General features: G+C 36.7%; 1 protein-coding gene across 1 annotated transcript; it reads left to right on the forward strand.

Moving 5' to 3' along the window:
• Nucleotides 1-3,835: 3,835 nt before the first annotated feature.
• Nucleotides 3,836-14,616, forward strand: LOC145981321 (uncharacterized). Its single transcript, XM_083114527.1, has 3 exons — nt 3,836-3,984; nt 8,900-9,481; nt 13,962-14,616. Exons 1-3 carry the CDS (start codon nt 3,862-3,864, stop codon nt 14,493-14,495), a joined length of 1,239 nt encoding a protein of 412 aa, XP_082970653.1. The 5' UTR covers nt 3,836-3,861; the 3' UTR covers nt 14,496-14,616.
• Nucleotides 14,617-15,889: the final 1,273 nt, after the last annotated feature.

Genomic DNA, 15,889 nt, shown 5'->3' on the forward strand with positions numbered 1-15,889 from the left:
GTTTGTTACTTCCAGCTGGTGTAAAGTGAAGTTACTTATTATTATAAGAGTTAAAAATGATATCGTAATAATTATATGATACAAGGGTCATTTCGTAAATAATGCATACCATTTTTTTTTCGTGCATGTTTATTGCATGCTAGGCAGTATCTCCTTAAAAATTCTTCAGTGCTTCTCAATAACCATATCCCACCCTACTGAAAATTCTGTCTACTGTTTTCAGTAGATCAATAGGTGTTTTGAAACACCTGCTGTTTTCAGTTTATCAACTGTACTCACAGTATAAAAAGTACAAAAAAGATTACGTGAGTGAGTGTAATAGTCGTAAAACTCCTTGCAGACGATGTTTCGTGAAGCTACGCTTCGCTTCTTCAGGTGTTTCTTTTCAGTATATAAAATACTTCATCATATATGTAAAAATAAATCCAGGATTAGGTAAAAAAAAAAGGGTATTGGGATATAGAATTTAAAATTACATGACGTTAAAAGTGCCATGTAGGCTAAAAGATAATTCTAAAAGAACGGTGTACCCATACTACCATACAGAATGAATGACTACTGTAGTATACAAATGCTACATCCCCTCCAATGAGAACTCCACAGATTCCGAAGCAGCGTGGGTCACTTCCGGCGTGACATGGAATTTAACAGACCCTTCACTGTTTCTTCTCCAACGTTTAAACATGTTGATCCAGGCCTCATTCAAGTTACCGTCATCCCTATTTAGTTTTTTCCCCCTATTAACACAAATATTTGCTGCCTCGTGAACGTTCATATCAGGTTGTTTATGAACTCTTTTTACCACTTCAGAAAGCCCGGTCTTCGGAGATTGTTCCTTAATATGCTTGTTATGCTCATCCCAGCGAGTTCCCATGCTTCTTCCGGTTTGTCCAATATATGCTTTATTACAAGAGCAAGTTATCTTATACATGCCCTTCTCATCTCTGACCTCTTTTCACCCCTTACCATCCTTTTTGTATTCAGTAAAATATTCCTCTATATTTCGGGGAGCTCTCATTCCCCCTTTTAACCTGAAGCCTTTTAGAATCTTATCAAATTTTTCGGACACCCCTTTTATATATGGGATGCCGACGTATTTGTATTCTATTTCCCCTACCTCGTTATTCTTATTCAACTGTACTGCTAATGTTTTCTACTGTTCTTAGTGGCCCAACTGTGTACTGTTTTCAGTAGCTCAACTGTACAGCTAATGTTTTCTACTCTTTTTGGTAGTCCAACTGTGGCTACTGTCTTTAGTAGCTGAACTGTACTCTTAATTGCATCTAAAGATATCAGTTCGGCGGTTACGTGGAGATAGGTAATTAACTCTGATACACTCACTGACGAAGCCACCAGACGAGTGGCAAAATAGATCGCTGAAAAAAACTTTCGCGGAAAAATGAATAGTAAGTGTATCAGAGTTAATGTACTCTTAATGTTTTCATTAACGTAATTGTACAACTAACATATTTTATTGTGTTCAGTATGTGAAAACAGTGCTATTATCAGTAATGAAACATTTGTTATCTATACAACTGAAAATGCAACGGAAAAATTGCATAACCAAGTAAAATAAATCTATGGTAAAGCATGTGGAATTTGCTACTTGGGAATGCTTTCACGTAACAAAAAATCAAATATAGTGAATACGTTTTAAGTGTGTAGCTTCACTGTGGCTAACGCACTTGTAGAAAATTGAAAACATACTGTTTCAGACAGAAATTGGAATATTTTTCTTTCCACTTTCACACGAAAAATAGCAACCACCTAGTTTAAACAAGGGCCTGATAGTCAATGCTTGAAAAACCAACAAGGAAACACTGTTGACTACATTGATTAAAAGATTGTCCATTTCTGCAATTGCTTTATACAGACATAATAACAAACATAGAAATTCCATGCTGAAAAAAAAGCAACTAATATGATCATGTATTCAAACTACTAGCTGCTTTAAGATTGATTTATTTCTTAGGAATAAGTTCTATTAACTTATTCATTAAGATATATCTGACTTCAGTAGTAGTAATTAGAAAAACAGTAGAAATTCAGTTCACATATTGTTTTTCCAATGCATTCTAAATCGCTGAAAGTGTGGTGTCAAGAATTAACTATCTATTCCTGGAGTCAATAAAATGATTTTGTAACATATTTTAGCAAGTCATCATCATCCTTTGCCGTTTCCTGCCCCTGGCTGGGTCGGCATAGAAGTCAAGCCTGTCCATTTTTTCCTGGTCTTCCACCACTCCTCTCTTTCCACGGTGTTCCAATCTTGTCCTCTTCTCCTAACACTCTCTGCTATCTGCTCTTTCCACTGACATCTTGGCCTTATTCCCACTCCTTGTGCACTGTAAGCTATTACTGGTAGTCTTTCTGCATCCATCCTCTTCATGTGTCCGAACCATCTCATCTGTGCCTGATCTATCCTGTCCTGAAGCTTCACCACACCCACTGTGTGTCGGATCTCCTCATTCCTTATTCTATCCCGTCTAGTCTTCCTCAATATACTCCTTAAAAAAATTCATCTCCACTGCCTGCATCTTTCTTTTGTCTCTCTCTGTCATTGTCCAAGTCTCTGCTCCATACATAATTATTATTATTATTATTATTTTTGCAGTACTGTAGCCTTACTGTTCAAGTACAGTATCTATACAGTAGACCTACAATTTGTTTCCAGTACATTTTACAGTACACAGTAGAACACATTTAAAAACAGTAGAATTTGTCTACTGTAAACAGTAGAAATTCCCAGCAGAGCAACGTTCCGGAAGATTTGCGGTACCAGTTAGGATACTACTGTTGTTCAGTCCACGGATGACTCAGGCACCGCTGCAGAAAACTCTTCCATAGAAGTAATGCGTTGTCCACGCATGCGCTCTTTCAACTTGGGGAATAAGTCGAAGTCTGGTGGACTCATGTCTGGACTGTATGGCCAGTGACTCATAATTGCTCAGCAAATCGGTTGCAACCTTCCTTCAGGCGCGGGCATGCAAATTGAGTGGTCCATCCTGAAACAAGCCAAGTTGGTTTTTGTGCATTTTTCTGCGTAATTTATGGACTCAGGCACGATAAAATGCTGCTGATACACTAATTCCATATGACACTCTATCAGTTATGATGATTTCTTTGTGATCATAGGCATTTTTTGGTCGTGGGGATGATGGGACTTCTCCACTAGTTTGACTGCGACTTCAACCGTGATTCAAAGTCTGCAGTCCACTGCTCACCACAAACTTCACGCAACTTTCAATTTTGATACACGATCTTTCATCTTTCATCGCCACAGTACACGAGGCACCAGCAGATGCCATTGCTAACACTCGTCACTTCCAACTGGCATACACTATGGAACTGATGAATATACATGCTGCTTCCACAAGCCTTCAACTGAAATTGGCGTAACTTTTACTCTGATTTCATCATCCACTCTGCACATTATTTTTGTAATGGCCCTTGTATTTTTATAAAGAAACATTCAAAATTATAAGGGACTTCACTTTTCATCAACTGGAAATAATAACCAGTTCGTTACTCTATAAATATTGATTGTTTTCATTAACTTTCGTTATTACAGGTTGAAAGAGGGAGTGGAGGGGGGGGGAGTTCCATGGGCCCATGATAGTACTATTATTTTTGGCTATAGTATTTAACTTCAGTCCAGACTCCCCTCTAAATACATTCTTTGAGGCTACTTATTTTCGTTCAATTCATGCATTTTGTTAAGACTTAAAGAATGCAGCCATAGCGTCACGAACCTCTTACAACATAAAAACATTTTCATTGTTTATGTCATCCACTTTCCCAGATGCTACATTTTTTCTCTCTCAAACAGGTGGATTCAGTAAAAGAGCCCCATTTACTACAATGGTCGAGACAGAAAAGGAAATCAAAGAATTGTCAGATTTGGTTGAAAACGTGAAGGTGTCATTTGCTGACGCATTGAACTGTGTCACAGAATCAGAAGAAACGTTTCACTCCCTCACACAGGTAAGCAAGCAGAATATTGCTGTTATTATTATACACTGTTAATAATTCCAAATGAATTAGTATGATGTAACGTGGGATGATGGGAATATTAGTTTTGAAACCTATTTTTAAGCTATTAGGTAAGGTAAAGTTCCGACCCTAGATCACTCACTCTGGAAATCGAACCCGGGTCTCCTGCGTGGCAGTCAGATACCTTAAGATAAAATGATGATTAGATGGAAGTGATGATGAAATACTTGCTACCCAGGCAAGGATTTCAACTTTCAACCCTCGGTGTTAGATCGTTTGTTCATCCACCTTGGCAGCCTTATAAAGTCGTTGCCTTCCTTAGACGTCCCTGGCTCGCCCCTTTTCCTGCTGAAACCAAACAGCATATGCCACAGTTGACATCTAAATGTAATGCCAAAAATAGTCTCTCTTTCTCACTGTTTTAGTTTCTAAATCTCCACCAATGTTGAACCATAGACATGCACACAGGGATGCCAGGGGTGTCCGGGCATCCTCTAATGTGTCCTCAAGAACAGAAAATGTAGAAAGTATAGTTAAGATAATGACAATCATATCTGTTTAAAAAAAGTAAATGACTATATTTCGATTCATTTGAGATGCACGTTCTCCAATACAAAGTGATATTGCTCATTATTAGGGAGCGGAAGTTGATGAAATGCCATCTTTTTTCTGACATCTCGGACACGATGCCATTTAAATATACACAATATTACACTTCATCTAGAACCCAAAAAAGGTAATTTTAAAGTGCATTTCTTTGCATTTTTTGCCAATTTTCAGGTTTTAGGTCATTTTCCCTGATTTTCAGCATTTTCCCATCATTTTTCGCTATATTCGGTGTATTGTTTCGTCATATTTTATCACTTCTTTCATTTTGGTAATATTCTTAAGTCTTTTCACCAAGATGAACATAGGCCTATATACTATATCTCGCAGGATTGCAATTTAGGAGCAAAAGAAATGCTGAACTGGTGAGAGTCTTTGTTGTGTCGGGGCAAACCTTTTCCCATTTTTTTAGGACATTCTATAGGTCATATACCTATATTTTTTAGGTCATCAACTTCCGCTCCCTACTCATTATAATAATCAGCAATCACGTAGCAAAGAATCAGGTTTCATACCCGGTGGAGGCAAAGTAGTTTGGATCTCACTTTTAAAATTGTAGGGCCATTGCATAAAGTAGACTTAAAACAACAATTCAAGTGTAGCAAACTAGATGCTATTCACTTTATAAATTGCCCAGAGTATCCGGTAACTATCATTTGAGCAGGTTTTTCCCTCCGAGTCAGTGTTGCCAAGTTAGCTCTCTTGGAGCCAGATCTGGCTCTTTGGTGCACTCGTTTTGCTGTGAACTGGGGCTCCCGCCCCCATTCCTCACTATGATACCATCACTGGTTCCGGCCCACATAGATCAACTTTTGCCATGATTATACATTTTGCACGTGACGTGATATTGTTATATTGGCTGCGTCGCCCCACCCCCTCTTATATCCCCAGCTACTTTTTTTTTTTTTATAGCGCCGTGTTACCGTGAAATTGGCATAATATTGTTATCAGGGAATCCTTTATTTTTGATTTCATATGACCATGAGATGAGTGATGCTGCCGGATTTAGATGGTGAAAGCTAAGAATAAATTATCAATTTAGAGTTAATGGTAACTAACATTACTCAAGGAAGCACTTCGTAAATCTAGCTCTTTGAAAGTCAGTTTTAACTTCATTTATGGTGAAATTTAGCTCTTTTATGTGCACCAGATTTAGCAACACTGCCAGGAGGCAAGAAGAAATGAATTAGGCATATGGAAGTATTATTTGAGTTGTTATCTTGGGAATATCAAACTTCCGATGGAATAGAAAATGATATCAACGGGAAGAGGGCAGTTTGAAGAAGTGATTGCCAAGCAGAAAAGTCAAAACTCCCATTTGATTTGCCGTAACTTGATGTTGAAGTTGATTCCCCCATAAGGAATACATGGGATTCCGAAAATTCTTATTCTTCATATTTTTCAAATATCGTGTCCAGCTTAATAATCAACATAAAAAAATCGCTTCCACTTGCTACATGGAGAGAAATTCATACTCTTGATACACCCAGGTTTTTTTTAGTAGTAGTAACCATTCAGCCGATATTGAAATAAATGCACAATTGGTGCGTAACTGTACCTCCTCTCCTTAATACACATTAGAAAACATGGAAAAACTGAACTTACAGATTTATTTAATGAGAGGGATTGAGCTGATAGTACCTGTAGAGATATGGCTATGTATTGTATTACATTTGCCCGAGTTTTTTATTTTATTTTATTTCATTTAATAGAAGATTCCAAATACAGTGTTAGCCATTTTACATTGGAATATATTAACAGAACATAAGGACAAAAAATAATGTCATAGAATAAAATTGCATGTGGTTAAGAGACTTACATGCTTTTAGTTAACTTTCTTCAAAAACTGTCCAGATTATTTATTATTTTCCTGTAGTTTACGGTTATTACAAGCATAAGAAAACAGTTTTTCTTTGTGACGTTTCAGGAGAACACACGCTGCTCCTTTCATCAGACATTTATTTTCATTTTGACTAAAGATACAGTTATAACAATGGTTACATTGTTATAACTGTATCTTTAGTCAAAATGAAAATAAATGTCTGATGAAAGGAGCGTGTGTTCTCCTGAAACGTCACAAAGAAAAACTGTTTTCTTATGCTTGTAATAACCGTAAACTACAGGAAAATAATTCTATAATGCAAGCAATGCGTACATACAAGAAAAACTATTACTGTCCAGATTAGTTATTCTATACCAATATTGATTTTCAATTGTTTACTTTCATTATTTAAATAATATAAATATCGTCACAATGATGGGAAACCCTATGCTAAAGTGACAATAAATACTCAGTCTACAATGTTAAAAGTTTATCTTAAAGTTAAAAGTACCCTCATTGAAATTAGCCTATGCACGCTTGTGATGGGAACATGGCCAAGATATCCATCTGCATCACCCATCTTCCGTCATGTCAGTGAAAGGGGAGAGGTTTGAATACACAGAAACAGCTCTTCTTTACCGGTAGTTCTGAAACCTCAGATAGGGCATCATATTCTGTCATGAAGAATACATTTTCCAATGTTTTTATCTACGGTCTTACAAATACGAGGCGTATTCGGAAAGTAAGTACCGAAAGGGTGTAAAAAATAAAGTAAAATAGTTTCGTATCTTTTTTTATTTACATTGCATTCTACAGACCTTAAACTACTTTTCTACGTAGTTTCCACCATTGTTCAAGCATTTGTCGTAGCGTGGCACTAGGTTTTGTATCCCATCATCATAGAATCCCGCCTGTAACGAAAGCCATCCATGCACTGCTGCTTCGACATCGTCATCCTCGTCGAAACGCTGACCAGCAAGAAACTTCTTCTTCAGATGAAGAATGAGATGGTAGTCACTTGGTGCCAACTCAGGACTGTTGGCGGATGAACAATTGTTCCCAGCCGAATGACGTGATGAAATTTTGAGTTTGTTGGGCCATATGCGGACGAGCATTGTCGTGAAGCAACCAAATGCCTTCACTAAGCATTCCGCATCTTTTGTTGTGAATTGCACGATGCAGCCAGATTAATGTGTCACAGCAGGCATCTTTGTTGGTGGTCTGTCCTCTAGGCAAGAATTCAACCATTCTTGCATTGAGAAAACAAATCACAGACCGGACTTCACAGTCGGCGGGCCGATTGATTTTCTTGAACATTTCAAACCTTCAGAAAACTACGAAGAAAAAGCTTGACCTGCTCCCACTCGTGCCTGTGGCTAACTAACGGATAAATGACGTCAACGAGAACTCACACAGTCGTGACTGCATCGCTACAGCGGCAATATTTGCAAACGGTACTTACTTTACGAATACGCCTCGTATTAAAGGAAGTGATATCCTTTTATCAGTTCAAGAAAGCAACAACCTGGCGATATTTAAATATATAAATCAGAAATAATTAATAGAAAGAAAGACAAGTTTGTTATGTTGATAACCAGAATTTTTTGTATCAGGAGGGGGTTAGACCATTGATGAAACTTGAATAGTCAAAAAAAAAAACAATAGTAATTATTACTATCTTGATTATGATTATTAATATACAATAAGAACCATTATAATTAATGAAATAGACCAATTTTATTGCAAATGTTGTTGTTATATTATAACATTTGTAAAACTTTTCTACTTGATCCACCAAACAAATTAATATCCAGGACAACTTTTTTATTGTATTTTTACATTTCATGCGGTTAGTGTACTGAAATGCACAGTTTTCTACTGTTATTAACTTTTATATACCTTGATCAAGAAAAAAATAATAATTTGGGGAAAATTTTAGCCATAAAGTTTATGCTATTCGACCTCTCACATGAAACTAATTTTTGAAACCTGTGGAACGATTTATTCTATGAATTAAATGGTAGAATATGAGAAAATAATGTGGTTCCTGTTTTTGATCTAGCGCAGTTTTTACTTTGGTTATTCGGTTAGAACACCAACTAAACTGAACATTATTTCTGTTGTTAACAATAAAAAATAACAAGCTTCATTCTTTTTGGCATCTTGAAGTAAAGTATGCCAATTTCGAAGGGGGAGTCCTACTCCCTGACATCCATGTTGATAACCATGTACAATGGACTTTTTTTAATTCGAATTTATAGGTAATTCAAACAGAAGTTTATTCCTCCCAAAACCTTCTTTGTTAATTCGAATTTTGGATAATCCCCCTGGAATTCAAATTTAAAATAGTCCACTGTACTAACATTTGTAATTTTATTCTACTAAATTATGGATGAGCTAATTCATGCCTGAGACATGGATAATTTAACCCTGTTTATATTACTCAATTATTTACAATATTATCCATTTTTGTTACAGATGACTGCCCAACTAAACACAAGATTTACTGAATTGTTAGAGAAATGCAAATTTTATATAAAATCAGGTGATATTGACGATGATGTGCTGTCATTGACAAGATCTATCGAGAGTTGGAGCAACCATCTGTCATGTTTGGATTTGTCGTCAAAGGAAAAGCAGAAGAGTATTTTAAACTATAACGACTCCAAAGATTTTTACTGCTCGTTAAAAGTTTGGAAACTACAAATCTCAGAATTATTGAAAAGTGTAATGCCGAGTATTGAAGAAGAGGAGTTGGTAGGTTTATTAAAAATTCAAATTCAAGAAATCATCAGTGCCGTACGTTCCCATGATGCAAGTAGAGTGAAAGATTTAGAACAGAGACTTGAACATTTCCACTCGACAGCATATAGAATATATCTAGAAGGGATGCTACATTTCACTGGCAGTTTGAATCATAATTCAAAAGAACATATAGAAATGCATATAGATTGTGTTCAATCGCGTGGTGAGTTGTCTAAAGCCATACGGGAGTTAACTGCAAGTAATGAATCGCTCACAGCAACTTTGGTGGAGTATTGTCAGAATGGATGGAAACAGGTATAATTTCTACTTTTAGTCTAGAATTGAATTTGTTATTATTAATTGCTGTTTTATTTAGCTTTTATGCCACTTTCGGTTATTAGTGAAGATGTGATTGATAATTACATAAAATTGATAAGGGACATTTGCAAAGAGACAATAATTTAACAAATAAGAGTAGTCATTTGTTTGAGCAGTACTAATACCAGCGAAAACTGATATATGCTTTTGAATAGTGTATTTACACACCAGATAGTGTCTATTCTCTGATTTGATAGCGAGGCTATGGCGTCTGGACTCAGCCAGCGTAACCTTATGTGGGGTTTGTGTTGTGTTTTCCCTACATGTTTGTGATTCTCCCTTAATCCATTTCATCTTATAACCATTCGTCCTTGTCTTTGCAATTAGCCAAAAGTAGCAGAAAAGCGAAGTAAAATAAACTAAATCAATCAAAAATCAATGTCTTGATATGATTATTTTGTCGGTACTTGGATATCTCAAATGAAGATTTTTTTTCCTAAGTGTTACAAATGCAATACAATATTTACTCATTTGTTATACATTATTTAATATGTAAATTCACTGTTAACAACATAGAGACTGTGGTCACAGATCTTGGTTACTTATTTATTCCTAATTTATATATGAGGGGGTACCCAAAAAAAAACGGAATAGCACTGCGCTGAGTGGAGCTTCCGTAGTACGAATTTTTCCCACTAGGTAAGCATCAAGCAACTCGTTGTGAGCTCAGTGGCTTCACTGGGAAAGGTTGTCTCTGGTCACTGTGATTCTTTTTCGTAAAAGCAGTTTCGCTCGCACCTCATTTTTTGTGACGGCTGTGAAATGTTGTTTTCTGCTCGGGAAAAATGCCACAGAGACTGTTGTGATGTTGAACACAGCTTACAAGGACAGCGCTATGGGGAAAACTCAAGTGTACGAGTGGTTTTCTTGCTTCAAAAAGGTGAGATGTCGATTGATGATAAACCTCGTTCTGGACGTCCGTCAACTTCCAGAATGGATGAGAATGTCGACAAAATTCGTGAACATGTGCTCAAAGACCGACGACGGACCATGGAAGAGCTGGAGACGTTATATGGACTATCTTGGAACTTGATTCAGCGAATTTTAACAGAAGATTTGGGAATGAGAAGGGTCGCTGTGAAATTTGTGCCTCAGAATCTGAGTGACCAGTAAAAAGTGTGTCACACAGCCATCTCAGTGCGCAAGTTTTTGGCGAAAAAACAGCATTACTCTCTTGCCCCTTACTCACCTGACCTTGCTCCGTGCGACTTTTTTTTGTTTCCCCGAATGAAGAGGGACATGAAGGGACAGCGATTTGACGATGTAGAAGAGGTGAAGAAAAGAACGAGGAAGGAGCTGTCAGCCATCAAAACAGATGAGTTTAAAACCAAGAATGAAAAAAATTACATGGCTTTTAAAAAAAAATCCGTTTTTTTTGGGTACACCCTCGTACATATATGCAGATGCATTGTAATTTTTATTTTTATTTTTTAGAAGCAGCAAATTTATGTCATGATTACGTAGCCAAAGGTGCAAAAGTTTACAGTACTCTGACAGTTGCACTTCTTGTAACTGCTGACTAGAAAATTTCCACTTCCAAGCATGTAAGCAGATTTTGCATTACCGAATGCTATATGGGGGATTGTATGTTTATTTCATCTGATTTGTGTACGTGTTTGTATGAGATCCTAGGTATAATTTGGATGATGGTAGTTATATTATGTAGAATTTGTTATGGATGGAAGGATTTGAAATTTTTTATCACTGTTGATAAAGCACCAATATGAAATTCATCAATATCCTTAACCAGTGACATGCTATGACCTCGGCACTTGGGGTAGCAACTGATTGTCTTTAGATTGCAGTGTTGTTAATGTATGGATGAAAGAATTTAGCTATTTCATTGAAAGTGATAATTTAGCCTGAAATCTGAATTCATTTAACTCTATCCACATCTCCAAATACCTGAATTCCCTATGAAATTTCATTTAAAAAATTAAACAAAAGTGCATCTAACATAGTACATCGGTATGGTAAATAAGTAACTACAATTCAGTTTTCCTTTCGGTGGTAGTCTCTACCTGGAACTGGTTAGGTGGTCAAAAATGCTGCTATAGAGCGACCACAAACAAAAGAACCTTCGGCTAAAATCCTTCGCGCACCTTCCGATCCGTTCAGCTCAGACCAAAGGAAGCATGGTTCACCCTGCCCCTTCCCACTCCACGGGAATATGATACACAGGAGTCGCAGGTCTGCACATGTTTTTTTGCCTATGGTTCCACTATAGTAGCTCCTTTCAGCCTGCCATCTGATCATAGTGAGGGGCGAGAAGCACGTGAAAAAATGTGTTGCTTGTGAACTGGGGCTTTGACAATACAATAGCGATTTGAAAATAATTACAATTGATCCATCACAGCTAAACTCGCTACTCCTCAGTACATGTCACTGCCCTAAACTGTTAAATTAAAAGAAAAGTAAAGTTCTCCGTGCTTATAGCACCGTGCTATGAAGGCACATTTAGGCAGTTGGGGTAGGGATCCACACAATCTTTTGAACTTGGCAACTTTGGAGGTGACGTGATCAGTACCATGCTTCAGCCACCTACTTAGTCTAGTATAAATGATCAAACAATTGAAAAAGAACTTGAAAGAAAAGAACTTCCTCAATAATTGCTCTTTGTTTGTGCTAAGTCCATTTTATGCTCACATAGGTTAATCTGGATTGGACCTACAGTGTGAAGTGTGATCTGAACCACTACAATGTGCCTCCACTCATGATCGAACCATATGCGTGAGCAGACCCTCTGATTAAGGAGGGCAAAAGCCTTGAAAGTTCAGTCGGGAAAGAAAAACCTCATTTTTTCTTACTGTTTTAGTTTTATTGCATTGACGGGTATTTGTGTGTGCGCGTGCAAATGTATATATATATATTATATATATGTATATATGTGTGTGTATATGGGCCTCCCGATGGCGCAGTGATAGCGTCGTCGCCTTGTAATCAAGGGGTCCTGGGTTCGATACCTGGTGGAGGCACAAGTGTTTTGGATCCCACTTTAAACTGTAGGTCCAGTTCCGATTAGCATTACTGTGCATAAAGTGGACTTAAAACAACAAATCAATCCACAAATCAATATGTGTGTGTGTATATATTATTTAAATACATTACATAATTAATTCATTCTACCTATACCAAACCAACAGCAAAAATGATATAAATTGTCTCTGAATTGTGCACGCTCCTTTTCCTTCAAACCAAAGTGTTATAGCAGCAACTGCCTGAAGTACTTATAATTGTTCTTACTTTTCTCTCTGGTAATTTACATTGCATTACAGAAATGAAATTGCGAGCGAAGGGAGCAAGAAAATTTTTCGATCCAATTTTTTTTCAAATTGAAAACAGTATTGCTTTAATAGAATTTTTCTCATTCAGATTGTTCGGCACCCAGGGACAACTCCCGCCGCCCCCTAGCTACTATGGCTCTGAACTTGGCTAGTCTGTAAGAAAAGGAAATATTGCGATCGAAGCGAGCAAGAACATTTTGCGAAATGTATTTTTATTTGCATAATATTTGAAGTCGAGGGGACAATTGCCCCTCTGCAGGTGCTTCTGGCTGTCTGGAAGATATAGTGCAAGAAAGACGTGAAAAATAATTCCATCTTGAGTACCTCTTGTCCTGCTACTCTTAGATTCTGCTTGTCTTGCTTTCTTTTACTTCAATGTTTGCCCCCTAGAATTGATTTCCTTCCAAGGTTGGGGAGGGGAGCAATACCCCCTGTGGTTGCGCCACTTCACCTCCTTTCCTCGTAGTTGCTTTGAACTTTCATCGGCTTGAAAATACTTCATTTTCTTTACGAGTATCGCGATAAGATTCACTAAAATTCTAGGTGAAAGTATAATAATACAGGGGCATTGAACGTCTGGAAAGGGGGGGGGGCAAGGAAGGCTAACCTCCCCCTTCGAAAACTAATGTCAACCTAAAAGTATATATTTCACATGTATAATTTGATTTCAGTCATAAATTATTATGTAATGGGGATGCAGGAATTAGATAATTTCAAATTCAAGTGGTGTTTTTTTGAGGGGGCAACACTATTATAGGGAAAAAAAATTGGGAACGTCCGGGCTTAGGGGTGGCAATTTCTCCCCCACCCCCATGTGCACGCCTATTGATCGAACCTAAGACTCCTTGATTACAAGGCAACAGTGTTACTGCTACTCCATCAGGAGTCCCTGATGAGCTTTTTCTTAGAAAAAGATGATGCATGTTAGAAACTTCTCTTACAATGATTTATACCCTTATATTCATGAAACTAAATCAAATTCCTGAATTGTACAATCAATTACAGAATATTTGTAGAAATATTGGATACTAATGCTGATTAATCTGCCCCACTTGTATTGTTTATCAGGTAACGTATTTATCATATATGTATTTTTTTAAAACTAACATGTAATACCATTTATTAATTTTCAGAAATCTTCCACATCTCATCATCTTGTTCCTGAAAATGAGCTTCAGACTGTGAGAAAATTAGAACATTTGTGTTCAGAGTGGGCAAACAGCACGAGCGGCTTGTTTAATGATATAAGTGACCATCCCCCTAAGTTAGCAACTCCATTTTCATGCATAACCGAATCACCAGTGCCGTTCTTCGAGTACATAGGAGACTGTGGTAATTTACAGAAGAAACCTGTAACATTTAAGTTGTCGGATGGTCAGTTAAATGATGAGGAAAGAATATTCTTGGTAGAAGACCCAGGAAACAGTCAGACTGAGAAGGAAGTGCCATCTCTTCCAAGTGCTCGAGGCAAACGCGAAGACTTTGAAGGAGAAAAGAGAGCTGATATTGTGCACATAGCAGTGCGACACCTAAAGATGGCTGAGGATCGTGCAGATAGGGCAGAGGAGAAAGTTTTAAGTTTGGAAGAAGAGTTGCGATCAGCTCGTGCGGAACTTCAGAGACTTGGATGCAAACCAATGATGAAACGAAAAGATGTGAAGTTCTGAAAATCTTCACAAATTAATGTACAAAATGCAATAAGAATATTATTTCAACAGTAAATATTCTATAAGTATGTTTATAATTTTGACATTTTAGAAGCCAAAAAATTCTAATAAATTTGTAAACTTGTAAAAACTTTAAAAAATGTTGGTTGTAAATTTTTTATGGTATAGCCAAAAAAGGCACCAGGGAAATAAAATATTTCTGCATTTCTTTCAAGAGGGGATGGCATGTATAGGGGGTTGGCCTGCCTTTTCACAATGTGTTTCAACAATTCACAATGAGTTTCAACAAAACTTCGATGAGTATTTTGTATTTTGTCCCTGGACTCAGGATAAAATCTACATTAGGAATAAGGATATTAAATTAGACACCTGGAATGTTCTGAGCCTTTACCGGCCTGGGGCATTTCAGTGTACAGTTAATGAGATAGTTAAGTATAAATTAGATGTAGTAGCTGTACAGGAAGTTAGGTGGCCAGGAGAAGGGAATTGTAAAACTAAAAATTATACTTTTTCCTATGGTGGTACTGAAAATCATAATTTTGGAACAGGCTTTTTCATAAATAATAGAATTATCTCAGCTCTTAAAACAGTAGAATTTATTAATGATAGGATATCATATGCAGTTTTACAGGGTAGGTGGTGTAAAATTATTTTAATAAACATACATGCACCAACGGAAGATAAAGATGATAATACTAAAGATGATTTTTATACAGAGTTAGAACAGGTCTTTGATAAATTTTCTCAGTATGATATGAAAATTCTGTTAGGTGACTGTAATGCACAGATTGGCAAAGAAGAGACATTTAAACCCACGATTGGTAAAGAAAGTCTTCATGAATTAAGTAATGATAATGGTATAAGATTGATTACTTTTGCAACCTCAAAAAATTTAATTGTGAAAAGTACCACTTTTATACATAAAGATATCCATAAATATACCTGGTCTTCTCCAGATGGTAAAACTCATAATCAGATAGATCATATTCTCATTGATAAGAGAAGGCATACTAGTATAATTGACGTTCGTACACATAGAGGTGCTGACTGTGCCAGTGACCATTATTTAGTAATTGCTAAATTAAGAGAAAGACTCTCAGTGTTAAATCATAAGCAACAAAATCTAAAAGTTCTAAAATTTAATACAGGAAAATTTGCTGATGAAAGAATTAAGAAAGATTACCAAATTAAACTGTCAAATAGATTTGATGTTTAGCAGGATTTAAATGATGATGAAAATATAAATGAAACAGACGTAAATAAGAATTGGGAGCACATACGTAATGCAATAGAATCAGCAGCTAAAGAAAGTATAGGATACCATAAACCGAGAAAAAGTAAGCCATGGTTTGATAATGAATGTCATAATCTAATAGAAATAAGAAATCAGGCTA

The sequence above is a fragment of the Lepisma saccharinum genome, chromosome 29 (genome assembly GCF_977018435.1).
Source record: "Lepisma saccharinum chromosome 29, izLepSacc3.1, whole genome shotgun sequence".
In the NCBI taxonomy this organism is placed as follows: Eukaryota; Metazoa; Arthropoda; class Insecta; order Zygentoma; family Lepismatidae; genus Lepisma; species Lepisma saccharinum.

Bases quoted from the DNA above. Each gene is read 5' to 3' on its own strand.
- LOC145981321 (XM_083114527.1), top strand. From the start codon at position 3,862: ATGGTCGAGACAGAAAAGGAAATCAAAGAATTGTCAGATTTGGTTGAA. The intron at 3,985-8,899 runs GTAAGCAAGCAG...TTTTTGTTACAG, and splicing joins CGTTTCACTCCCTCACACAG to ATGACTGCCCAACTAAACAC. The intron at 9,482-13,961 runs GTATAATTTCTA...ATTAATTTTCAG, and splicing joins GTCAGAATGGATGGAAACAG to AAATCTTCCACATCTCATCA.